This window comes from Denticeps clupeoides, chromosome 2 (genome assembly GCF_900700375.1).
Source record: "Denticeps clupeoides chromosome 2, fDenClu1.1, whole genome shotgun sequence".
In the NCBI taxonomy this organism is placed as follows: domain Eukaryota; kingdom Metazoa; phylum Chordata; class Actinopteri; order Clupeiformes; family Denticipitidae; genus Denticeps; species Denticeps clupeoides.
The window spans coordinates 9,906,264-9,934,114 of NC_041708.1; the positions used below are offsets into that span (position 1 = coordinate 9,906,264).

A 27,851-nucleotide genomic window follows, 5' to 3' on the forward strand; every position below is an offset into this window, starting at 1 on the left:
TTTACATTTCATCTTTATTTAGTCAAAAGAAAGATTCACCATTCAACCAACACAACAAACTAATTAGTTCCAATCATCATTAAATAAATTAACACGTGGCATGCCAATGCCTTGTTATAAAGTCAGACAATGTTGACCTTTATTTAATGTTACCTGTCGTACGTACACCTGTTATAGGGACGTGAATGGGGAGAAGGGGACGGTGTTTCAGGGGTCTGGCCACAATTCTGACTGAATACTGATGTTTAATAAATAAAGTGCTTCGCTCCGCTCATACATGACTGGGCCTGAAGTGACAGTAGGAAAAAAAAAAAAAAAAAAAAAGAGTTTTTCTTTTTGTTTTTGAGGTTACAGTATGATACACAGTAAATGCAAAGGCTCTATAGCACCATGTATGTAAATTTTGCATGAGGAAAAAAACTGTGCAATGTGAGAATAAATAAAAAAAATACAATATGGAATGAGTTAATAAATGGGTTCCAAAGCACCATAATATGGGGCACTGCTGAAACTTTTGTTCCCAGCGTGCCCTAAATTTACCCCATAGGGCCAGACACACATAAGACTATAATGGGCAACCGTTTATGTTTTTTAAATCTCGTTCTATGCATGATTGTGATTGTTGTCCTTTGTTATTGTCCTCTTTAATAGTGCCATTCTTCTTAGTACTAGTGATATTTTTTATTAATATTAAATCTATAATACTCTCTGCTACAAACCCTGTGTAACTTTCGACCCCTGGTCCAGGATGGTGGTCTGAGGGGTTAAGAGATTTCGGAATTCTCCTGTCAGGTTTGTCCGGTGGTGAGTTGTTTTTTGCTGGCAGGGTTGGTTTGGGGAGTTCTGCAGGATGGCGTGAGGGTGTGAGCCCCCTGCTGGCAATGTCCAGTCTCTCGCCGTGGTACGTGGGTCTAGATGAAGTTATTGGTGATCTGGCGCTGATGCTCGAACAGGTCTTCGGCGTCAGCACTGTAGGCATCACCTGAACACAGTTCACAGTGTTAAAATGTTGGTGCATGCAGGGAAAAGGCCATCTTATTAACAGAAATAAGACAATAATAAAACGTAAGCAACTTAATGCAGACTGTTTTACTTTCCACCTCTGGTTGTTATAACATTAAGTGTCTTGCTCAGCGACACAAAAACATCATCCAACACTGCATGCATATTAATTTCAAAGGTCTTTACGTTCGGCAAATGCTAAATGTAATGTAAATCTAAAATGTAAATGTAGTACCTGCATGACAGCCATACATGTAAACTCTGTGGCCATCGTATCGACACCGGCAGCGCATGACGTTGTTCATGAAGTCCGACTCGGCCATGTCTAAAGACGGGTTCACCTCCACCTGCACAAGCCCACATTATATTAGTTAAAAGCAAATTAATAGAAATTACCAGTGAAAACAGTGACAAAGTGACCCCAGGAGCCGTCCAGGCAGTGATGGTTCTTTGGTCAGAAACAGACGAGTAGTCAGCGAGTGGACTTCTGCTACATCTATAATGTTACTGCATCTCATTAAAATCAGAACTGTGTAAGACTTTTGTTGTTCATTAGCGCCACCTACAGCTGGTGAGCGTAATTTGTACAAGTTGTCAAGAATCCACATATAGTATAAAACATCAGTAAAATGTTCACTACAACGATGGTATCACAATAATGCTGATTCTGTGATACAAGACACCATGCAGGACAATTCTCCATACATACAATATAATCATGATAAAAAATTGTACAATTTCAAAATGTTTTGTTGTTAAAAAGTGTAAAAGTTTAACAGCATATGTGTGTCCACAACTCAAACTTCATGCATTAATATAGAAATTAATCACCACTTTATTAACATCTGGGTGGTATCTAACTTTATTTTTTTAACAGAGTACCCACAATATCGTAAAAATATTTTTGTTTGATTATGGCCACAGAAACCACTTCATTACACATCACTCCAAACTGAGAATACCAAACTTGTGTTACGCACTTCTTACAAGAGGTTTCTTGCCCTATCCATAAAATTTTACAGTGCCAGGTGTAGAGTCAGGAAACAAGAGTTTCCAGGAAACATAATTCTCCCACTTGCAAGCTTAACACTAGAACATTTCAGAGGTTTATACAAGTTGTACATAGCATGCCTTAAAAGTGGATTGGGAATTAATAAGTTAGAACAGTGTCAAGTTTGTCCTTATAATACCACTGTGTACCTCCACAGACGATAGTGAGTTACAGTAGTGTCAAGTTTTTTCTAGCGGTTAAGGAAGTAATCAGAAGGTTGCCGGTTTGAATCCCGATCTGCCAAGGTGCCACTGAGCAGAGCTCCGTACCCACACGCTACTCCCCAGGCACCTGTCATGGCTGCCCACTGATCACCAAGGCTGATGGGTTAAAAGCATAGACCACATTTTGTTGTGTCACCGTGTGCAGTGCTGCAGTGTTTCACAATGACAATCACTTCACTTTCACTTTACTGTGTACCTCCAGAGGCGATAATAAGTTTGTTTTTAATCCCACCTGAAGGTAACGTTCCCTGAGGTAATGCTGTCAATGTGAATCAATATAACATAGCAAAAAGACAAAAAAAAATGCTATGTTATGTAATTGTCATGTGTCTTCCAGTCATGTTCACTAATCAGAAGTGTTTCACCAGCAACAGCATGCATGAAATACAGATTAGGTATTGCAGGACATACTGTATATGGAATTGTAAGTAATTGCAATGGAGGATTTTTTTTTGGCTTCAGCAGTTTTTGATCAATCACTAACAGTCTCCAACTTATCCCAAAATCCGTCCCCAGGGATCACATATTTGGCCCCTTATTACATTGTATATAAGCAAGTACATTAACTGTATTACAGATCTATGTGCAATACTTGCATCCTGACTGAGACATATTGCAATGTTTACAGGAAATTATTAACAATAATATATGCATTTACATTAAGCATGTTGCAGTGGTATTGTTTCAGTATTAATATATTTATGGCAGGTGATCACACCAGTGAATAAAAATATAAATGCATTAATCTTGACAAATCTTACACATTAAATAAGCAACTTGAGGGAGCCTACTCATTCTGAGTCAGTGACAGTGGGTTTGTCTGTCAGAGACAATCGCGTCACATGTTTACTGATGTACTTCAGAATAGGCAAGAGAGGCGCAATTTGTCTCGGACCCCTCCCACACGCTGACAGACTAATTACAAATAAAGACCATTGTGATGTAGCATCGTTAGCTGTCCCATCATTAAGAGCCAGCAAAATCTGCTGCGGTTTTTACTGGCTGTCTCATGGCCGTCCATAAAACACTGAAATGACTTTTCCATATTTCATAGAGGCAGATAAATACAACATTTATTCTGCTGCAGGAAATTCACGTTTTTCTTCCTCCATTTATTCTTAGATGACCAGCGCTTATTCTGCACTACAGTTTATACTGGCAAACACAAATAAAGTGTCTTGGTAAGAATAGTTTTAATAAAGATTCTCAAGTTTCACTTCTTTGCTGGAAGAATGGACATCATCTTTATCATATATATATATATATATATATATATATATATATATATACACACACACACACACACACACACACACACACACACACACATATATATATATATATATATAAAAGGCTGGTGCCCTGCCCTGGATGAGTTGCACCCAGTGTCACAGAACGGGATAGTAACTGTAAGTAGAATTTGCAGTAGAGATGCAAGTTGTTGTCTTTTTCTCAAAACATGATGTCCCCTGCTGATGAATGTCCCATATCAACCAAATGGTTGATGTCAGGTGGACAGGTGTGCTGAGGCAATTTTCTGCATTCTCATAGGTCATCTGGCCTGCTTACAGTATACCAGCAACGTTTCTGTGCTACATTATAATTTGATTTCAAAACCAAAATCTGCCTCCCACAAGTGCATCTAAAGGCACCTGTACTCACATCCAACAGTCTGGAGAGCTCACAAAATTGACAACTGTGTAAAATATCCCTCTCACATGCATAAATTTAAAGTCTGTCAGCACACAAGTTTAGAAGGTTAGAAGGTGAAAGCTAGATACTGATACCATGACCACAAAGAAAATGACTTCTTTTAGTACAGGTGGGGTTTAATGGTGGGACGATGTGCCCATGTTCATGGTCAAACCGGTGTTCTGTAAAATACCACTAAGGACAACGTTTTAAGACGGCTTCATTTGCCCTGGTAGCCTGAAGTCTAATATTCATCCTATATTTGCATCCGTTGGTCACCCTCTTGATAAACGACCCAGAAATAATGCTTTTAAGTCCATTTTTACATTTCTAAAATGTTCTTTCCAGGTTTAAAGGTCTGGAGTGTCGACAAACCGGCAGAGCTACCACCTAAACTCAACAGTTCAACACTCAGATTTCTTGCAACTCAGCAACATTACTGTGTGTGTGTGTGTGTGTGTGTGTGTGTGTGTGTGTGTGTGTGCACCTCTTTGTGAAGGTGTGTGTGATGCAAAAATTAACCTGGAATATTAGGGCAATTATGTGGATGAAATGAGCCGTGGCAAGCCTAAAATGGGGCAATATTTTCGGCGCAGAAGTGCTGATACAACTGTTGAGTTGTTTCTCTCCGCCGATAGTGCGAATGGAAATATTCCCTTAATGGCTGCTCTCGAAACTGCTACACCCACGTTAAATACAGGTTGCATCCCATTCCAAGAAAGATGAAGTAGAGGAGGGGTGAAGCAAAAAAAAAAAAAAAAAAAAAAAAGAGAAAGAAAAGAAAAAGACTAAATCTGAAATGCTGTGAACTGCGAGCAGCCGGCCAGGACATTTCTCTGGGGAAAAAAAATGCTGAAGTCTATAATCTGGAATTTGGGAGGAGGAGTGCGGTGGTCACGCCGTCACGTGAGAAAGTGCTCGTTATCGCCACGAAAGAAACACACGGGGCGTGACTAATTACGCATGAAGAGGGGGAAGTGTTCGAACCCTGCCAGAGGAGCCAAAGGTTACAATTCTGGGTATTTTGGGCAAATGGAGCTGTTTAATTAAAACCTTGTTTTTTTTTTTTTGGTCCACAGATACGAGCGATGCAGGGGCCGCCATGGCTGCCATTTAAAATTCTCTGGTGTGGTTTAGCTGGAAGAACATGTCGCTAGAAATGCTAAGTTCAATAGGAGCACATGCTAAAAACGGGCACTGCTGCTAAATGGAAGGAGTAGCCCAAAATGACGCTGACTGCCACTTCACAACTACTGCCAGCTGAAAGGGACAGGTTCCTTTGAGGATGGCTGCCATCACCACGGGCACCACCACAAGCTACCACAACACGCCACTTCGCCACAAATAGCTATGGCACCATGCGGCTTTGTAATTAGGACCTCCCAAAAATGCCTAAAATACACAGGCATCAGTCAAGCAGACATATAAAGCAAATAAATGGCAGAGGGAGAAAAATGCAGTTGGTGGGCATGTCAAACGCATTTCAAGATACTCCCTCCCTTCATGCACCCTTGCTAACTCCAAGATTCACTAATAATTATCAAAAACATATCAGTATCAAGAATGAGTGCAGCCTTTCTTGTTTCAAGATTTGATTAATATTATTAGTAACATGCATTTTTCTATTAATTATAACGTTTAATTTTAACGGTTACGTTGTTCCATAAAATAGCAAACCTGCAGACCTGAGGTCCACAGAACGATATATATATATTGTATAATATTGCACTCTGCAAATGTATATGTATGTTGTGTATGACACAGTAGGCAATAATGGAAATGAAATACTGAATTTAAGGTTAATATTTTGAGTGGTTTTGCAGAAAAAACTTTTTTTTTCTCTTGCAACAGTTTCGGTGTCTTTCACTGACCTGGAAGATGTAATCACCAGGCCGGACATCCGTGATGTCCACCCACTGGCAGTCAATGTCATGGCGATACGTATCCCAGCAGCCCACTGAGATACCCTGGTCCCCCATATTGTAGCAGGAGAAGCGCTTTGGAATACCTGAGAGAGTCATAGGCCGATACTTGTAATCAGAATCTATTTGAAAATGATCATACAGTTTTAGCTGAATTATAAACAGAAAAATTATACAAACAAATATTCAATAAATAATTAACAATAAAAAACTCAAAAACATAGCCCTTCTTGATTATTCAGTGTTTCAAATTTAAATTTATTTCAGAAAGTAAATTGATTTACCAGTAAGCGTTAATAGTATACAGGCTATACTGAACGCAGAAACAGTAAAATTTACTTTTCTTTCAGTTTTGGCTTCTTTTGTTCCCCATCAGTGTTGCCAGATTGGGGTTGTTTTTGCCTTCGATAATTTGGGAAAAACTGTCAAGAATAGGTACTTAGAAACTAATCTCACATTTAAGTATGTAACTTTATGTGGCAGAAGGCAAGTACTTATCAGATCTTTTATTTGCACTTTTGAAGGTTTTGGTCATTTACCTGACAACACTGATCAAGCTATGCAAGCTGTCTTTATGCACCATGATTCATGAGTGCTTCAAAACCCTATGCACCAATTAACTGATTAATGTATTTCCTCCTACACTGATGTAATGTGGGAAATGTAAGATTTTTTCTAAAACAGGTCACTGTATATGGTGCATCTGTACTTTGGTGAATTGGACCATCAGCTCACCATCAGGGCAGTATGTGTCTTCCAAGCAGAAGCTGGCTTTGTGCCCTTCTGCGACACGGGTGCCGTTGAGCGTGAGCAGGTCGTAGTGCGTGAACACTTCAATGCTGTGATAGTGCCTGCAGGCAACAGACAGAACAGCGCCGTCACTGTACCGCTCACACAAGCGTGACCTCACCATCGCCGCCGCACGACATGCCACGGGCAACGCCTCTCTCAGAAAGCTGTCGCTGGGCAGGGCCACAGCCACTCACAGTCCATTCAAAGAGAGAACTGAATGGAGGGCTTTGAAACGCAAACCTGTCTGCTTGTTTGTTCATGAGATTAGTAAATGGGGAAAAAATGCAGAGGTTTAAAAAAAACATACTGAAAGGGTGAGTGCAGAGGGTAGTGGCGGGTTTAACTGGAAGTATGACTAAACTAACCAGACAATCCATGGGAAGCAAATCCAAAATAATTGTAGCACAGAAACTGTTTCTTATGTGAGTAGAGTGATAGAACCACTAGAATGAGCCACTCAAGTATCATATTATCATAAATGGAACAATATGGATTCTCCCTAACCTGTGGCACTGGTGCCAAGTCCATGACTCCTTGGAAGCCCGTGGACGGAAGTCGGCTCGTCCGAGGTTCATGATGCGAGAGGAGAAGCGCAGCAGGCGCCGGTGGCCGTAGGGCCAATGCATGCGAGATGCCGAGGACGACAGGCAGTTCTCCTCGTGGGCGCACTGCAGGAGGTGCAAGGGACGGTCCTCCAAGTACGCGCTTTCTTGAACCAGCTGGGAGTCGACAACTAGGTCAGGAGCCGCTATAACCAGAGACACATCCAGAGATGTATTTAAAAGAGTCAACTAACAAAACTAACAAAAAATACAAATATACTTTAGTATGGAATAAGTTAAGGATTACACACATGATGCATCATACATTTTTACATATTTTTACACTTTAGGAACCAGTAATTTGAGGTTATATATAGCGCTCCATCTGATCAATGTTGATAACATTTCATGAATATCACAATAATGAATAAGAGGCTTCCATGGACAAAGAATGGTTCATTTATGAAAGCGCTTGTTGTTGTTGCTAAGCAACATCATGCAGGCAGCAGGTGCTTATGATGAATAAGGCAGCATGATACTTATCGTGCCAGGGCTAATTAATGTTGTGGTATTTCTGGGTAATATTTCTTATAACTTTCACACAGTTATAAGGTGAACTCGAGCTCATTGCAAGTTCACACAGTTATAAATGTGAACTTGCAATGATCTCACCCAACACACAGTTACAAGGTGTTTGCAGTGTATGCACACTTGCGGGAAACTCCATAGAGGTCGAAGGCCATCCAAGGCTTGGGAGGTATGGATAAGACTAGCAGGGCTCAGCATAAATCATGGGGAGTTTCAGAAAGCACCTGAAAAAGGCCAAACTGTCACAGCTGTGTGAACAATGCTCGATTGTGAATTGTTCAAAGTAGCTCATAACAATTGGAAACTCAAAAAGATACTGGCTGGGAAGTAACAAATTATGATGTCAGAAAACAAATTATGATGACAGATGTGAATTCACTGAACAGTCACACTTAAAACTTTTTTTGTCTATCGGTCTGACTTTGTGTATACATAAAGGAGCACAGATAAATAAGATATTTGCTGGGTACATATAATGAGCACTATACATATATGCATGTTGCACTTTGAGCACTATTTTTTGTACACTGGAGTTATTGAAAAGTATAATGAATTGATGATTGTTCTATGCCTAAGCACACAAACACACATAGAAGAGACAAGGCCTGTCCTTGAGGCACTTGAGGTGGTGCCTCCCTTTCACTTAGCTGACCTCACACGGATACTGGGAGTGAACATAAATCGTAAAAACAAGCATCTAACACATTTTAATTAACCATACATGCAGAAAAACATAGATAACACACTCACATACACTATTTGAGACAGGAAGAAAGGTTAAGCACACACACAATTTCCAGGCTTTTTGGTCTTGATGTTTTGATGACAAAGATAAGTTCTATCAAAATCTGCCATTACATTAGTTAACACTGTGCCATAATTAGAATAAGACTGCACTAATGCAGTCGGTGCTTTGTAAGATGGGAAAGTTCAGGTCTCTCATATCACCAGGGTGCCTGAGGTGCTACAATGGGAAAGTCTTGTTGGGGGTGGATGACCACTATATGTTCTGCTTGGTGAAGGCAGGAACATCAAAGAACAATCTGATTGGCCTGTGGCAACCTTTTTGGGAGTCAAATACCGAGTATAAAAAGAGTTTCTATTGAAGGCTGCGGTCTCCTCTTTTCCTCATCTATCGGAGGGCTCTTCTCCCCAAGCTTCTGGGCCATTTTCTCTCCCCCTCTTTTCTTTTCACCATTCCTTTAATTTGGGTTTTTGTGTAACATTGGTACAATTTTTAATTCCTGTAACTTCTATTGTGCCATGCCTCTGTATGTCCAGGTAAGATCAGATAAGTTAAATACGTTGATAATAATTAATGGAGTCAGATTAACAAGGGTCAACACAATTCTCAGATGTCTTCCCCTTCTTCATCCGCCAAGTTGGAATTCTCCCTTTTCTGTGCTTTTTTAACATCTTCTTAATACAACCAGTGATAATAATGTAAATAAATAAATAATGTAAAATTCTAATTTATTATTCAAGAAACATATACTAGATATCTCTAGTATACTAGATATAATGTGAGTGTTTGTTTGAGTTCTTACTCTCTGAGCAGGTGACTCCAGCCGAGCGCGTGCCACCCCCGCGGGGACAGTGGACATGTGTGTTGCGTCTGCACTGTTGAATGGAGAGCTCTGTCCCAACACAGTGAGTTCCACTGAGGATCACCTCACTGGCACTAGGGTTCCCTGCCCAGTACCAAGTCTCCTGCACAGATTTTTTAATTACTAAACAAAAAGACATGTAAAAAAATCTTTTAAACAGTTTAAAACTTAAAAAAAAATTCCTTGTGGGTCCCACAAAGAGTTTAATTACATCCCCACTAAGATAAGTGCAAAGCATCTTAGCACAGACACATATACAATCAAAAAGACAGAGAGGGAAATATGTGCACATACCCACACACATACACTGGTGCCCCATCAAAAAGGCCTCTTAATGAACTGTTTGCACACTTAAAATGCTAAAGACTTGTCAGTAGTGTACATATGGCCTATTCATTAGTTCAGGTGATTTACACCATGCATTCTTATGTAGTCACATGTCATTTCGAAGGCTTTATGCACCAAAGACTGCTTTTTATACAGTTTATACGTTAAAAAGCAACGCTGAAGTCATAGAGTACACACCGGGCTGGACAGCATCACCCTCCAATAGAAACGCCAGTGCGTGTGAGATTCATTCACTCCCCTCCAGCTATTCTCCAGCCTCGGGACTCTAACACAGTAAACCATCTGTACAGAGCCTATGGAGTCCTGTCACTGCCACTTTACATATATACACATCATAGGTAATAAACCAAATTTAAAAACATGCAAACAACCCCTTTACACGTGAAAGCTAGCTTTGTTTGTACATGTGCTACATGCTGGGGACTTGGTAGGGATTGAAAAAAAACATACTTCTTAATGACATTTAGACATTTTAGCATCAGGGAAAATGAGGTAATATCTTCCTCATAGGTGTATTATTGTAGGTGTATTATGTATTATAAGGGTTCTGGTTCCCACAATGGCATGTGTGCTCGAAAGAGAGAGAGAGAATAAGAAACTGACTGACCTCATGTGCATGTGATGCAAATCCAAATCCCAGCTGTCTGCACACCACCATGGCCTCGTTCAGGCCCCAGTTCTCACTGCACACTGAACCCCAGCGCTTCTGCCCTCTGACCTCTAACAGCACCTCAACACGACCCTCACCGGGCTCACGCCCACCCGCCAACCTCACCTGAGAGAGGAACAACCATGTAAGGAACAACAAGAGGAACAACAATGTAACTGTGCAAGTTTAAACTGGATTGACATGAAAATTTTCGTCAATTTTCATTAGAAAATATTTCAAAGAGAAATATTTTAATTGTAAGAACAGACTTTTTGCAGATTTATTAACAAAGAAAAACTGAAATATCACATGGTCCTGAGTATTCAGACCCTTTTCTGTGACACTCATATATTTAACTGAGGTGCTGTCCCTTTCTTCTGATCATCCTTGAGATGGTTCTACACCTTCATTTGAGTCCAGCTGTGTTTGATTAAACTGACTGGACTTCATTAGGAAAGCCACACCCCTGTCTATATAAGACCGTACAGCTCACAATGCAGGTCAGTGCAAATGGGAATCGTGAGGTCAAAGGAACTGCCTGAAGAGCTCAGAGAAAGAGCTCTGCTGCACCTAAGGCTCCTAACAGCACAGTGGCCTGCAAAATCCTTAAATGGAAGACAGTGGTGGCCTCTCGGTTAAGGAAGCGGCCCCATAATCAGAAGGTTATCGGTTATCACACTGCTCCCCAGGTGCCTGTCATGGCTGCCCACTGCTCACCAAGGGTGATGGGTTAAAAGCAGAAGACACATTTCATTGTGTCACCATGTGCTGTGCTGTGTATCACAATAACAATCACTTCACTTTCTCTCTTTCATTTGGGACGAGCATTGGTGAGAGAAGTAAAGACGAAGCTCCAGAGATGCAGTTGGGAGATGGGATACTGAATGGGATACTGAATACTTAGGACCATGTGATATTTCAGTTTTTCTTTGTTAATAAATCTGCAAAAAAAAAGGCTAAATATAACAGAGTGATATTTAAGGGGGGCCGAATACTTTCCGTTTCCATACGGCACATAGATGGAAACACTACATGCAAGGCAGCATGCGGAAATGATTGAATGAGTCTTATGTAAGTCTGTAATACAATTTTTTTTGCTATAAACTTAGTTTTGTGTCTTTAATGAAGCAACAACAACTGCTACAATATTTAAGGGGAAGTAAATTCTCCAAAAGGAGACATTACTATAGAGTATAGTTAATGTATAGTTACGTAATGTTTTGTAATTTTGCAATACACACAAATTTGCTGAAAGGACTGCTTTCCACTCACCGTTGCCTCTACGCCTGTCTTGGGTACATTGCAGCGAACTGAAGCATCTTGAGTGTGTTTAAAGGTCCACAGAGGAACCTCCTGGAAGTAGCAGTCCAGGATGGAGCGCTCCAGCCCAGTACACTGCACTGAGTTCATGTGTATGGGACCCGATCCTGAAGGGAACATACAAATAGCAGTGAAGTAGCCGGAAATGGGTCTGGGTCTGAAATTAAACATATTGGCCACACAGTATTCAATGTAACTTATTCAATAATATTTATATCATGTTACTAACTACTAATGTGTTAAGACAGGTTAACCTGCAGAAGCCGTTGCCAAGTTCCGGATTCAGAGGTTATGCATAGTGAGTGAGTATATATTGTATTTACAGCATTTACAAACCATTTACAAACAGAAGTGACAGGGACAGTCCCCCTAAAGCAAGTGTCTTGCTCAGGGACACAACAGTAGTAAGTGGGGTTTGAACCTGGTTGTTTTGTCACCCACTAGGCTACTATCAACCCAATACTAGGCTACTACCACCCAACTGTAATAAGTACTACATCAGAATTAAAAAATTGTTTATGTTTAATTAAGCTTAATTGCTGTGATCATGACATTAATTAATACCTTGTATGACCTTGCAAACCAAACAAGCCCTGAAAGGCAGTGAAAATCAAAGACGGGGGGCAGCGGCAGATTAAGATCGAGACGGCTGGTTCTGCAAGCTAAAAGTTTTTTTTTTCTTTGCTTTTGCTGAAAAGATAAGCCCAGCCCAGCATAAGCGATGTGGTCACACCTCATTTACAACTCTGTTTGTTTCCTACACCAAACACAGCTGAGCTTCTCAAGACAAGCCAAGAAAAATCAAGCCAAGTCATGTGATGTGACGGTCAAAAGCGCACATTTAGGAAAGGAGCGCTCCTGCCCACAAACGTCCAGTGTTTCAGGCCTCTTATGGAATAATGAAGGAGAAAGGGGAAAAAATAGTGCTTAAGTTGATTCTAAAACTGGTAAGTGGTATATACACTGTTTAAAGTTAAAAGGGTAAACACAACCGCCAGCAGAACGGCATTTGGCCACATTTCTGGGAAAGTGACGAGGGGGCAGGGTTTCGTGAGCGAGGGTGAAACTGGCTAAAATGTCGGCCTTCCTGCGGATGTATACCTCACAGAGAAAATTACATATACCAGAAATGCAGTAATGCACCCCGGGGAATAGGAAACCCACATACACACACGGGGACGCTGTCCCTGTAATTTCCCCAAATCAGATGATGCGCCTCACGAAAGTGCAAGTGTATAATCTAGATATAGTTTCCATGACAACAGACCAGCTCCTCCAAAAAGAGGTGAATGTTAAAGCCACCTGTTTTCATTCAACACATGCACAAATGACTGTACCATAGTTTGGGAGGGGGGGACTACATTTTACTCTCCATTAAATGCTTAAATATAACATATATATGCCACATTAATAGTGTTTTCTTTTAGTGGGAAGTCTATAACCTCAATTTAGGACCAGATGAAATGCCTGAAGTATAGCCGTCCAGGCCAAACCAGAGAGCTAAAAAATCATAGTTGCTCCGACTGTTTCCACTGAGCATCCATGTCGCCTTATTAGGCTATGGGTGGGGTGTTGGATCGGTAGGGTCTCCTAAATGTTAAATGTCTCAAACAGTAAAGGTTTTACATGCAAGAACACTGGCAGAGACCGTGAAACATCAACACCACCAGTCGAATGAGGCACGCACTCCACGCTTTCATCCTGCTGGGAGTTCAGACTTTATGCTGAACTGTCTCACAAAGGCCCATCGGAATGATCTGGGTTCCCTCTGAAAGCAGACGTGGTGTGATAGCTTTCAAGGGTAGAGTTGTCTGCATTCTTGTTCTCGATCATTACATGTCAAAAGTGTCTCCCATGAGAGTGCCAGACTTTGAACTTTAAGCCTACTGTTATCACTGCAAAACCTCTACCCAGCAAACCGCGCTGCCCAGCCACATCCGGTTGCCAGTCACCCGACGGTTAAAATTATCTCTCGCCATCTCATCCGATCTCTCTTCTTAGCTGCTAATTTATTCCATTTTAGCATGAATCTATGTTTTGTGGCTTTGCGAGGAGGAGATAATTGCATACGGTCGCAGAATGCCTGAAAATACGTGTGAGACAGAGGGCCTTCTGATGTGAAGAAGGGAATTATGGGACCGCACAGAGGAAACTCACACAGTCAAAGGTATCAGATAAACACCCAACCTTTTGGAATAGCTGTGTCTAGTGTGTCTGTGTCTTGTGTGACCAAGTGTCCTTGTAAATCTAGTTAAAATAATTTTGATGGTTCTAATAAGAAAAATGGTTATTTAAAATGGGACAGAAAAGGTTTCATAAACAAAAGGCTAAAAGAAATGGAAATTAATTTGGAAGTTAGGGTAACGCTCAAGCATGGACAAGTGTTGCGACATAGAGGAAATAATTATACATATGTTGCATATTCATTCCCCCTTGTCCTCACTCATATATAAAAACAAACATTTGCGTGTGTTTGAACAGCTGACACAGAGTGGGAGCCCTGGAGCACATAAGTAATTGAAACCCTATCACTATAGAAAATAAAGGTGCATAATAATTCACTGTCCATGATTAGGGCAACATGATGTCAGTTCAAAATTAAACTCCTAATTAGCTAGTTTGCTGAAAATGAGAGGAGCTGGAGTTGGGTAAGAACGTTTCTCACCTTGCCCCATGAAGGCTCCGGTGAGGGCCTCTCGGGCGGTGCCAAATCCCAACTCCCTGCACACCACACTGGCGGAGAGCCTGTCCCACCGATGGTCCACGATAGTTCCCCACTTCCCCTCTCGCAGGACCTCTACTCGCCCCTCCCCGAGCCGAGGTCCCGACTTCAGACGCACCGCTGGCTGTGGAGAGACACTTGTAAGCAAAAGTCTGCAGCATTTTAAATGTCCTGTTAATCAGGGGTTAGGAAGGCGAATTGTAGGTAGGCATACACTATGCAATTTTCTCAGCGTTTATGACGTCAAGAGTTTGGGTGTCATCTCAGCCTGTGGCTAAAAGAACATTACGTGAGACAATTCGTGACCAAGCAAAGGAATAAGGATTATTTTCCAGAATCAATTACAAAAGTCCTATTAGTTTCAAATAGTTTTGATTAAAAAAACTATTTTACTTGTATGTGAAAGAGATTTAGTCATGCATGCTCAATTATAGCATGTGTGTTGTCTGCGTGGTAATTTTATGATACTTTCAATAGTTAACTTATATTACAGGCATATGATGTGGAGGAGTGGACACAAAATGCAAAAATACCTTCTTTAGCTGGCAATAAAGAGATGTATGTTACATTCTGGAATGATGTGCACAAATGGTCATTAAGGTTGTGTTTGGATTAATGTACAACTTAGTTAAGGTACAGAACTTTGTACTTCTGCATTTTAAGTAAAATTATTTGTATTTGGCATGTAACCTGGGCATTTGAGTGAAGGGTTAATGGACTTTGTCTTAATGGTCTTAATTGTCGTAAAGTGTTGATCAGTCTAAAACTACATATATTAAATTCGTATGCAAAATATATGCATTTCAAAATGTTTAATCAATTTTAGATCAAATGAAAGGTGATCAATTCGAATCGGAAAGTGATGATAAGCATGTTTTATAATTTTGCATTGCATTGCAATAAGTAATGACGTACAATATAATATTTTAAGAGATTTTTTACCTGTCTAGGGTAAGGAGCCTGAGGATGACCTGATGAAATTCGAGAGAACTGTGGTCCTGGGACACATTTTGCTACAGCGTGCCGACCATTTTTACAGGGGGTGGGGCTTCGTGGGATGGACAACTGGGCGTGGCACTCAGACAATCTAGTTTCTGTTCCCAGGCAGTGCACTTTTTCCACCCAGAATCCCTTCTTCTTTGCCATGAGGCTCAACCTGCAGAAAACAATGGTTCTCACAGTGAACAAACAGAACATAATTTAATACAATTTTACAATTATTTACAATCATTTTACACTTGAAAAAAACACACCTAGTGGTTGGGTCCTTCACCTTCTTGTCCCATATTTTTCTGTGGAAGAATGCAAAAAACTAAATTAAATATGATAAGTTCATGGAAAAAAAAGAAAATGTGGAAACCGGGGAGACCATATAAGAGACCATAGGCAAAATTTTGAAGCAGATCCCGTCCACATACACACAGAACAGATCTCTGTTGAAAATGTCCTTTACAAGGAAACTTACAGTAAACAAAGCACAGGACCAGCACTTTGTGTGGTTAGTGGTGGCAGCCTCTTCCAGTAAGAGCCGGCTATTCTCTGCCTCCAGCCATGTCCCCAAATCCCACAGAGTCTCTTCACTGAGATATTTCTGTTCTGTGTTTAAGACAAGATGCCGAAGACTCTGGTTCCTGTGGACATGGCCAAGCTAAAGACAAACATGTTTGTGCTTTGCTTTAAGTTCATCCATAAGTCATCGACTCGAAATCAACACAGACCATTCAGAAGGCCTAACATCAAATACACATTTTTTTAGAGGAAGCTGACGATAAACCTAGTAACAGGTACGGCATGCTGGGAAATACCAGTTAAACACACAAACACAGCTGCAACCTCGCCAACTGGCTGGCTCTGCCTACTCCGCAACCCTTTTCAGAATGTTGATTCTTGAAACAGGCATTTCCTCCTGGGCTCAGACAAGCCGTCCACAAGGCAAACTTCTGGCTGGCTTCAAAGAAACCAGGAGATACACACGAACCAGCAAAAACATGTTCACCATCATACAAGCATCGGACCACATTACAGACACCACACACTAGTACACCAGATGACATCTTACTAGCTATAAGGCATGCTGTTCACATAATAACAATCCAATCACAAAAAAATTATTGCCGTGGTTGGGAATTAAGGGCTAAATTAGATTTATCATCAGATCAAGTACAGAAATAAACAGGGAATGGCTGGATTGTTAGTTAAGTGTAGATTTTAGAGGATGACGTCCATGTTCTATGATGTGGAAGATATACTGTGTAAGCTTAGAAGGTGTTGGCAGACATGTCCCATGGAGCCCCACTATAAACTCCAAGTATTTTCCTATATTTTCCTTTTTTGAAAACAAGAGTAGGAATTTGCATTATGGTGTTTACTGCATGACCTCTGGAAAATTTGAGTCCCATAAATGATCATAGATCGGTCTGCCATGTGGTGGCCTTACAGAAGATTGTCTGGGAAAGAGCAGATGGGCCAGTTCAGATGATCTGTGCAGAGTGTGAGACCCCGAGAGTGCCTCCATCTGGCTGTACAGTAATGATGCTAAGGCTAGTATACATTTTACAAAAGGACACCAGATAGCTATGTCTGGAAAATAAGAAACCATGTACTCAGATAACACTGTCTTCTTTGTGTGTTTTTCAAGACATCCAGTCAAAAACTATGAGATTAGATATGTATCTAGCTGGCTAGCTTTCATTTCGGATTCAGAAGATAGTATAATAAAGGGCCATTAAAAACTGGCAAGTTGTTGGCAGATGTTATGATGTTAACTTGCTAGTTAGCTTGCTTTCATTTCGAGGGCATATCTCCAGATGTTCTTTTTTGCCAGTCAACTGTGGCTGGTTGATTCACTTCCCAGACTATTCTTTAGCTAGAACCTGGAAACAACCCAGCCGGCACTGTCTTCTTCACTTGCTTGTATATTTGGGGGCAGAAGACGCTAGTAAAAACAGGGATGATGTTGGGAACATGCAGGTGACGTCCTGTAAAATGTCCAAGTTGCTGTCCAATTAGCTTGTCCAAGTGCAGGCCACGTCCAGCCCTCATTTCCCATTACTATAAATCTTTCCCCAAAGTACTAACCCTAATAAGCCCTTCTAGTTAGATAGGTTTACAATTTCTTGTTCACTCGCTTTCATTTTTACCTACTCGTTACTAGTATAAAGATGAAAGTTAAATACCAGGACAACCCGTTGGTGAATGCTTGCTTTCAATTCCTTATACATGAGATGCACCAAAAATGTGCTGGTTAGCTTGTTAGCTAATTGTTTCTAGATAGCTTCAGCTTCATGTATTTTTGCAGGAGAAGACACACAGTTTTGTTTAAATTAAACTGAAACCTCAAACTGTTGCTCCAAGTGTGATTAGGGACCAAAAGCAACACGAAAACTGCTACACCGTACAATGCTGCAGGTAGAACACAAACTGCCCACACTCAGCACACACTACAATTTGTAGACATTATTGTTCAATCAGGCAAGTTTTTGCAAGTAAATTCATAAATGACTACTCTTCTGGCCCCTACGTAAACAAAGCAATGGGAGAGCGCTGCAGGGCCCTGCCGTTTTAAACCCAACTCTGGCTGTCATTAGTCCCACCCTGCACGCACACACACACACACACACACACACACACACACTGCTTTAATGACAGGGAGGCCTACTGAGATGTATATTTCAAACATACTGCTGTTCTCTGCATATTCAGCATGCCCGCATCACTCTTGCTCTTTTAAAGCACTGGCATTAAAAACAGTTAGGCGGGCGTTGGCATTGTGACCTCATCGTGGAAGGGCCTGGATGAATTCTGTCGCCAAACAGTAAAAAGATAAACGAGAAATTAAAGTGATCATTTGACTAAAGATGCTTATTAAAGAAAATGATACATGGTGAATGGGACAATAGCAATAAATATATATTTTTAATAAAAGTTGATATATGGACTGGGTCCACTTTCTCTGCATGTCTCTTCCTGGATTACAGAAATCTTATTTAAATCATATGCAACTGTTTTCTATGGTGAACTTAATTATGCTTGAATTATTAATGGGAACAAGGGTGCCAAATACTGACTAAACTAGCTGCATAAAATGCTTAATTCGATATCAATAATTCAATATCATTTATTTTAATGACCACCAATAGTAGGTTTATAGGTTTATTAAAATTATTATTGGTGGTCATTAAAATATACTGTAGGTGGCATATTAAGTGGAAGCAACCATGTGAGTATGTGAGCGATTGCACCTCATTTCGCTTTCTCAGAGGGTTTTCTCTGCTGCCTGAGGATTGCACTTGAGGCCTGATGTTACCCATGAGCATCCCCCGGCTCGCCTCGAATCCCTTCAGGCAGCAGCCTCTCATTACTGATGACCTCAGACGCCCACCGCTAACCTACACTGCCCTACCCCACGTCTGCTCCACCACCAACACGACAGAAGCTACAGCCTGCACCACATTACGGAGCGTCTGTGGGGAGGAGAGGACCAATCTTTCCGAGGCACTTTCAACCGTTGCCAGATTGGGAAGACAGCTGGAAGAACGGAGCGCCAGTGAAACAGTCTCATCTTCAAATCAAAAGAGACACACAGATGACAAATGTGATGACCAAAGATGAAGAAGAGTCAAAAAATGGAAAATCGGTGTCTCTATTATGTAGAACATAATGAAACCTCCTAAATCCCCTGCCTCTCACTCTTGCTGATGCAGCAGGGCACAGCTGTAATTCTCGCTGCTCATTTTGCACTGCTGCTGGATCACGGAAAGTCTCGGAATGTCCGAAGGTGTAATTATACCATCTTCTGGTCCCACTTTCTGAGGAGGCGGGGCCTTTGTGTTTGATGAGACCAAATGTACTCCATTCAGAGTTCTATTAACAGTATTTACAGCATTTTTGAGTTTCTCTTAAAATGATTCTGATATATGATGTGATATATATATGATGTGTGTGAGTAATTCTGACCGTGTAATGTAATTGGTTGTCCTGTCCTGGCAATAGCAGGGCTCTGACTCTAGTTGCCACTTGTACACGGGACTTTGGAGTTTTGTATGGTTCTGTTCAGGTTTTTTCTTATTGTGCCTATGTTCTGGCATTCTGCTTTGGTGGAGCCGCCGCTCTCTTCAGTCTTCTTTAATTCTTCTGTTCTCATGCAGAGTGACATTGGTCTTGTTTTAGCACATATTTATCAGGAGGCCAGTATTCAAGACCATTTACAAGTCCAACATGGCAAATTAATGTTTAGCTAATACCTGACACATTTTACTTGAATATGAAACTAAAGCAATTAAACCTTTCAACAGAACTATACCACCCTCTGTGTGTCTCTTATCAGGCAGAGACACACAGAGGGTGGTAAAGCATAATCACTATGGAGATCTTTCTGGAAGCTCGCCTTAAATTCACTTCAAAACTCAAATCACTTTGGCATCACATGACCAACCCATTTACTTTCAAAAGCATATAGATGCCTAACCTCACAAGATCTAAACAGCACAAATTCCTCACAGTCGGCGGCTTGTACACCTTCATTCCAGTTCACTTTTGCAAACTCATTTCCTGAAGCCTACTACACTTAAAATAAGGTTTCATTTGTAACTGGAAGGGTCCATTTTTTGCAGCTAGACTTGATGCGCAAAAATAGTTTTAAAGGAAACATTCCTAGAATTCTCCGGAATGTATTATTAGAATGTATTACCACTTTTTTTGTAAGATTGTATGTTCTGCTGCCCTGACCCCATAGAACACAAATAACTTCCAGAAGCAGCTCTATGCGTCTGCAGCAGCTCCTCTGCCCTTCAGGCAACACCAGCCTCGTCCACCTCACCCACAGCTCCCTGGTCTCCAGCCAAACTGCGCTCCATTCACAGAATGCTTAAAGAGAGCTTGAGACATCTGAGAGAGTCTCTCTCTACCCGTGACTCCTTTCCAGCAGCGGAGCTCAGCCACGCTCCTCTGATCATGAATCAAAGCCCGAACGCAGCAGAATAAGCAGGAATCCGGGGATTTTAATTTAGAGCTTTCTGGTCAGGAGAACAGGCTCCGGCTTAACCATGCGTACAGAAAGAACACGCACTTCAGACTGCGTTCATTTCTGCTTTGGCACAGCCCCACAACCTTCTGCCTTATGCTAAATAAAACAACGAACAAATGAGAGCAATAACACATTATTAATGTAGTGCTATGCGAAATGCGCTATGCAAAGCATGTGCTCCTGCCTCCACAACTTTAACAACTTTACGATTTTAATGTTTGGTCATGTTTATGGAATAGCATCTCCAGCATCATTATGAGTATCCCATATTTCAGGGCAGCCACTTTGTGGTTCTGCAATCTTCTCCATTCAGAAACAGTAATGGTAGATGTGTATTGATGTTGCAACTCTTTTATGAAGGCTTATACTCCAACCATACCACTTTGCTTCTCCATGGAATGTTGCCTGGCATTGCTGACCACACACACAAGCAAGTCAAGTCTAGGCTGTTCTTGCCCATGGTAAAATAAAATTCCAACCACCATCAGAACAACTGCTTCATATTCTTCAATTGCTCTTATTCAACAATCTCCTTAGCTTCCTTAAGCTTCTAGTTTGTAAGTCCATTTTGATAAAAATGTTGGCCAAATAAGCATAATTTGACATAAAAAATTGTACAGACATTTTGAATTAATGTAAATTTCTGTAGAGAATAGTGTACCATTCTAAGGGTGTATATATAGGGCTGTTAATTTGTGAACCTGAAACCATTCCCATTTCCTAGGAATAAGATATAATAGGACATTTAATGGCACTAATTAACTATCCAATTAACTAGCAATAATTACTGACTTGGAATAGCGTAAATTCAGTTGCTACTGTTGTCCTGCAGCTGATGCAGCAGTTTAACTCAAAGCTGCTGTAGCTGAAAACTGATCCTGTGTTTAAACTCCAGAAACTGCAGCAGCTCTGATCCCTAAAAATACACTTCCTGTTGATGTGGCACAGAGAAAGGGCCCTGGTGTAACCACACACCCTCCGTCTGGTACGCATTTATACACATGTACACAGATGTATAGGCTCACGTGCAACATGCTTCATTGCATGCTCCTGTGCACTTATGCATGGCCACAGATCAATTTCTGATCTTTTTTTGAAGAAATTTGGAAATGTTTTTTTCTTGTTTTGCAGTTTAAGAGCCTTTATACCTTTTTTTATTGTTAAACTAAGAACCTACATTAACAAAATACACAAACATATATATTCATATTTGCAATTAAGTAATTGTAATTAAAACTCACTATAATGCATATTTACAACTATGACATCAACAAGTGTGGGAAAGAGTCATTTAAATTAAATTGAAATGAAAAATAAAAGTAAATCTAGTAAAATACATAGAATTTTAAAATAATTTGGTTGTGCCTGATTTCCACAGTGAAAACAGGCGCATTGCTAACACACTGCAAGCTCATTGCTAGTATGTCTCAGCGCCTCAGCAGCCACGTGTCTCAGTTTGAACCTAATTTAAATGTGCAACAAAAAATGCTATTGAAGTGTAAGTAATGTCTCTGGCTAGGATGATTTTGTCATCCATGTTCTAGATCACACTCATGATGGGAAGTTAATAAAACACAGCTACATTACTTTTATATATTAAATAGAGCCATAATAGCCATATATTTTTTGTTCAATAAACGGCCAAGCATTCAAAAGTTGAGGTCGTATCAAAGACAGCACAGAGAGCTTTCCCAGTGCAATCACAGACACCCTTAAAACAAACCTTCCCCTCTCCTCTATCTGACACTCTTTCAGATGGAGTATTTATAGCTCTCTAAAATAACCCTTAGAGTGAACATAACGCAATCTAAAAGTTATAGGAGAGTGGTACATCTTGGAAGAGCAAGGGGAGCGCAGATAGCATCATGGCAGTGAGAGGAGAGAGGTGCATTTATGCAGAATATAGTGGTCGTAGGTTCAGCCTGGAAGAACCTGATAAGCCCGACAAAGATGCTGGCAGAATATCAGTCGATGGGTGCCAAACCTCAACTCCCAGGGCTCAACGTATACATTTATTCTCCCATTCCTATTCACACCTCTGTGAAAACCTGCCAGGGGCTGATGCATCCTCGATTGTAAACTTTTCTTTCTGACACCTTATTTTTACAATAAAGAGTGCATGCAGCATCTGATATAAACAACCAATATAAAGTAATAACTGTGTCACTGGTAAAATATAACCACACAAATCTCTTTTCCTACCTCTCTCTCTGTATATCTATTTATAGTTAGATATTAGATTACACACGAACAACATGATAAGTATCAATAGTGCTCGATGCCACAGTGATGTTATGCAGCCCTTAGTAATGCATTGGCATATTAACTTGATGTTTGAAAACTAGCTATCAATACTAACAATCAATAAGCATTCATGGCTAAAAACTTTAAATAATATCTCTTATATTGGCCACGTTTTAGGAAATTGTGTTATGAGGTTTATGCCAAAGGTAATGTCGAAGGCAGTGGTTAGATAAAGTTTTATTAAACATTGCTTATATAAAACCTACACTGACATGGCTAACTATCCAGCTCACTTTGTGTCAATGACTTTATTTTTTATGCATATTAAGAAAATCATCTTCAATGGAGGCTTAGCAATTATGTTCACTTATCTAGCATTATGTTCATAAAACAGAATGTCATGTCTTTTATTATCAATGTTATACAGACGTCTTGCTGTTTTTCTGTCAGAAGTCCCCAACACAAGGTTTCTTTGACCACCCATGTGGTCCATTCAGAACTCGTAATTATGACATTACATATGACATTAGAAGAATAAGCACTATTCAATGCAACGGGTGTAAAAACATTTGAAGACATAAATGCTAATGCTAAAATACAATCCCACAAAGTTATGCCCTATAGTTCTGATGTTCAAACCCAGGTTTGAAGACCTTCTAAAAAAAGAGACACATAATTAATCTAATTATGGCGTTACAGTGAAATAAACGTACATAAAAACATTTTACGGAAACAAATCGACACCCCTGGCCTATGAAAGTGTTTGAGAAGAATATACTCTACACTCCAGATGTACCCTACCCCAGTAATTAATACCCTGCTGCAAGATATGATGTTTTCTTTTATGGACAACTTGTTAAGTAATAAAATGATTATTTAACACACATCTATTTTGTTGAACAGTTCATTGAATGAACATATACTCGTTCAAAATGAACTATATTTCATTTTTCATCTATACCTAATCATTGTATCATACATACCATAACTATTATGGACTGGTGATCCCTACAATAAAAGCATTTTCAAAACACTTCGCAGAGACACATATGAAGTCCCAGAGACATCCTACATAGCTCAATGCATATTCACACAATTAATAAAAAAAACAACAACAGCACTCTTCAAATCCATTTTCTCAAAGAACACGGAGCACTCATGGTCTGTGTCTGGTCAACCACAATAACTAATCAGTAAAATATCTGGAAGGATTAAAGGATTAGATCTAGATATGAAGGCCAAATTTGAAGAACCCGGATTAAATTTAATACAAAATGTCATTGAGCAATTCCTACCCTTAATTCTGGAAAAGACCTTACTTGTAGGTGCTGTAGCTGGGCTGAGTCGAATCTGGGAATCCCAGCATCCCACAGACAACCCTGCTGCTGTTCAGACTCCATCCCTTATCGCACACCTGCCTCCATCTCCCAGCATGCTTCACTTCCACCACTCCCTCTGTCACCATTGGCCGGTTTTTGGTGGACATAAGAATGGGCCTCAAACGAACTTCTTCAATACGGACTTTGCTGTGGTGCTGTGGGAGGGGGACAGACGTGCAGACATGAGCTTTTGAAAGTTCTTAATAAGGAAAGCGCACATCCAGTTTGAAATGATATAGCCATAATCAAGTGACTCCTTACTTGACTGTTTATCTGTGGTTGGACAACGTGACGACGTTGGGCATCTTCATGGGCATGTCCATTACCCTGATAGGAGGAAGACCTACGATTGGAGTAGATGTCCAGCCACTGTCTGGCTGCACTCGTATTGGTCCTGAGGGAGATGGTGTGGCTACGTTGAGTTGCACCCCCAGTGTTCACCTGGTCCAGCCTTCGCTCTGTGCTGCAGACCACACCCAGGTCCTCTGCGTGTGTGCAATCATTCACACCCCAGCCGTTATGTCGGCAGTCTTTCAGTGTTTGCTCCGTTCCCTCACACCGAACGTTATCCATCCAAATTGGCCCTGAAAGCAGGAGGAAGGATTACGTTCCAGTTCCAATGCAGGAGGGGAATTAGCCAGGACCCCACCTAATGATCTTCGGAGACAAGCTAGGGAGTAGTTCGCACTTTTGGGGCATTACTTTACTTCACTTTCACTTTCATTACCTTGAGGTAGCACACAAAGTCAGCAAAGGACTTAAGACTCTGTGCTGTAAGACTCTGTGCACTAGTAATTAGGGCTGAAAGAAGTCTAAAATGGCTCAATCATAAAATTGCAACTCAAATACCCAGAGAGTGCATTCATTAGAGCGTCTGGCTGGTCGTGCTGGATGCAGGAGCTGACTGGAGCATTTGTTTTGGTTTTAATGACAGTGTTGCCCTGCCAGTTCTGTTACACGTGCCTTGGTTTACTGGACTCTTTATAGCACCCTGTAATTCAAATTACAGGGAAGGGCAAGTCAATGTAAAGAACAGTAGCCTGACGCTTTGGCTTGTGTTCTTTCAATCTAATTCTCACAAGTCACCAAAAATGTCTGATTGTGTTATATTTAAAAAAACGACTTTCTTCACAGAATTTGAAGATTTAAAGCTTGTGTTGTGTTAAAAATGCAGGCAAGATTCCCTTGGTGGGCTGCGATGAGGTGAGATGTAATGTTATACTGTGGTGTAAGATTTTTGGTTTAAATATCAAATATTATTGAATGAATTCAGAAGTTAGCATGGCAACCGGCTATCAGGTACCCACACAGCATTGTTATACCACAGTTTAACTCAAGAGGCGCTTTTAAGTTACAGTAGCACTAGGAAGATCTTTGATCGTGTTATGCAGAATGTATGAACCCTAGTTATTGACTGGCCATCAATAAATTAAACATTGGTCCCAGTGGAGAAGGAGAGCAAACACTGCATTGGCCTGTTCTGCAAAAACAAAATCTGGATGCATTGAGCAATCAGCACAGATCAGGTACTGACAAATGATGTAATGACTGTCCCTCTCTGTCTATCAAACTCTTGTTTCTTGCGAACTAACAATGAAGGAAATGAACAGCTATCAGATTTACTCATTGTGAGGTTACTATTCAGTCACGAAAGATTTCAAATTCTCCAGACGGAGAAAATCTTAGAAGCTGCACATGTAGAGTACAGGCCAAAGGTTTGAACACACCTTCTCATTCAATGTTTTCTTTATTTTCATGACCATTTACATTGGTAGATTCTCACTGAAGGCATCAAAACTATGAATGAACACAGGAGAGTGATGGAGTGCTGCGGCAGATGACCTGGCCTCCACAGTCACCGGACCTGAACCCAATCAAGAGGGTTTTGGGTGAACTGGACCGCAGAGTGAAGGCAAAGGGGCCAACAAGTGCTAAACACCTCTGGGAACTCCTTCAAGACTGTTGGAAAACCATTTCAGGTGACGACCTCTTAAAGCTCATTGAGAGAATGTAAAGAGTGTGCAAAGCAGTAATCAGAGCAAAGGGTGGCCATTTTGAAGAAACTATAATATAAAACATGTTTTCAGTGATTTCACCTTTTTTTTTGTTAAATACATAACTCCACGTGTGTACATTCATAGTTTTGATGCCTCCAGTGAGAATCTATCAACGTAAATGGTCATGTACCAGTACTGTATGTATTCCACTGCAATGCACGGACGGAATTAGAAATGAAAATGGTGTAGGAGAAACAGCCCGGCAGGGGGCGCCGTGGCAAGGGGCGTCGTGCACGCACACTCACCGCTGCCCTGGCCGTACTTGGCGCTGTGCGCCCAGGTGATGCCGCTCTGGAAGCCCAGCTCTCTGCACACCACGTTGGCCAGTTTAATGTCCACCTCGTCGTCGCACAGCGTGCCCCACGTGCGGTTGTGCAGGACCTCCACGCGGCCCTCGTTGTCGCGACGCCCGTCGCCGGCGAGGCGCACCTTGAGCGCGGACGCATGCGCAGTGCGGCCGGCGGGAGAGCGGGGGACCGCGCGCACCGCGAGGATGAGGAGGGAGCACGCGCACAGGAGGGCCGCCTTCATCGTCGGTGTGTTAGAGTCAGGCCTCTGTAATTAAACAGCACTTATTCAACACTTAATCTATAATGTAATTCATCTAAACTCAAAATCATGGAGGCTCAGCATGTAATTAATTAACGTAAAAGTCAATTAATGTGTATAACGTCACACGACACAGTTCTTATAACATTACATTGAAATGTTAATAAAACAATTTTCCCTGAAGATCAACACTGACATCCGCTGGACAAATTGATAATAATAATCTCTTAATAATCTCTACCTGAAACTGCTAAATCACCTGAGAATTACTGTAAAAAAAATGGCAACAGGAATTATAGTACATTTTTGAGTAAATGAATAACGGGGCAAAGCACTAATTACAAAAAAGATTTTTCTTTGTTGTTAAAAAAACAACAGTGAATTCACCTTGAACTTTAAATCATACTTTATCAGGCTGGTACTTCAACAATTCATATGCAGAAACATGCAAACAGTCAACATCATACCGCATTTTCCCAAAAGTAGCTCCAACAGAGAAAGTATTTGCCACCAGAAGCAAAAACAGCCCCTAACCTCATCCAGGAAAGGAAACCCCAACTCTAAATGTGGCACAGGTCCTGGCACCAGACGCCAAACCTCAACTTGCAAAATGAAACGCTCCCTGAATGCACCCTGTTAACGCACAATCAACACTGTGTCTGATCTGCTCCGCCAGAACAGAAGTCCTCCCGCTGGCTGAAGCCTGAGTGCTGGCGATGCTTCTCAGGAGAGAGTCTTCAGCCACCTGCGGACACCTGCATAAACATGGCAAAAGGAGCCCTTGCTGCGTCGGCGCAACGCCCGCAGTCCCAAAGCTCCACCTGGACACCTGCGCCCCGGGAGCCACTCACCTGGCACCCACGACCAGCCATCTGATGCGGAGGGAAAGTGCGAGAGAGGAGGAGCGCGCTTCTCGACTGACGGCCGGTCGGTCAGTGCGCTCCCTCTCCTCCCTCTCTCGCCACAGCTCCCTCCTTCCATCCCTCTTTTTGCCCTCCCACAGGCATCAACTCTGGTCCCATCTTATGGAAGAGGAGGTTTCTGATGAAGTTTTACAGTTTTAGTGTACAACTACAGCAATAAACTACATCCATAAACCCTATAAATATAAATCTCCAACAGTGACACTGAAACTGTT

General features: G+C 41.1%; 1 protein-coding gene across 1 annotated transcript; it reads right to left on the reverse strand.

Moving 5' to 3' along the window:
- On the reverse strand, positions 1-27,684 carry loxl4 (lysyl oxidase-like 4). The gene is made up of 15 exons (XM_028969979.1): positions 27,565-27,684; positions 26,410-26,719; positions 24,369-24,691; positions 24,048-24,262; positions 15,713-15,751; positions 15,402-15,615; positions 14,403-14,583; positions 11,690-11,844; positions 10,376-10,543; positions 9,361-9,523; positions 7,188-7,431; positions 6,627-6,742; positions 5,841-5,977; positions 1,238-1,349; positions 1-982 (listed from the first exon to the last, which is right to left on the reverse strand). The coding sequence occupies exons 1-15, from the start codon at positions 27,583-27,585 to the stop codon at positions 912-914; spliced, it is 2,469 nt and encodes an 822-aa protein (XP_028825812.1). The 5' UTR covers positions 27,586-27,684; the 3' UTR covers positions 1-911.
- Between the last annotated feature and the right edge of the window lie 167 nt (positions 27,685-27,851).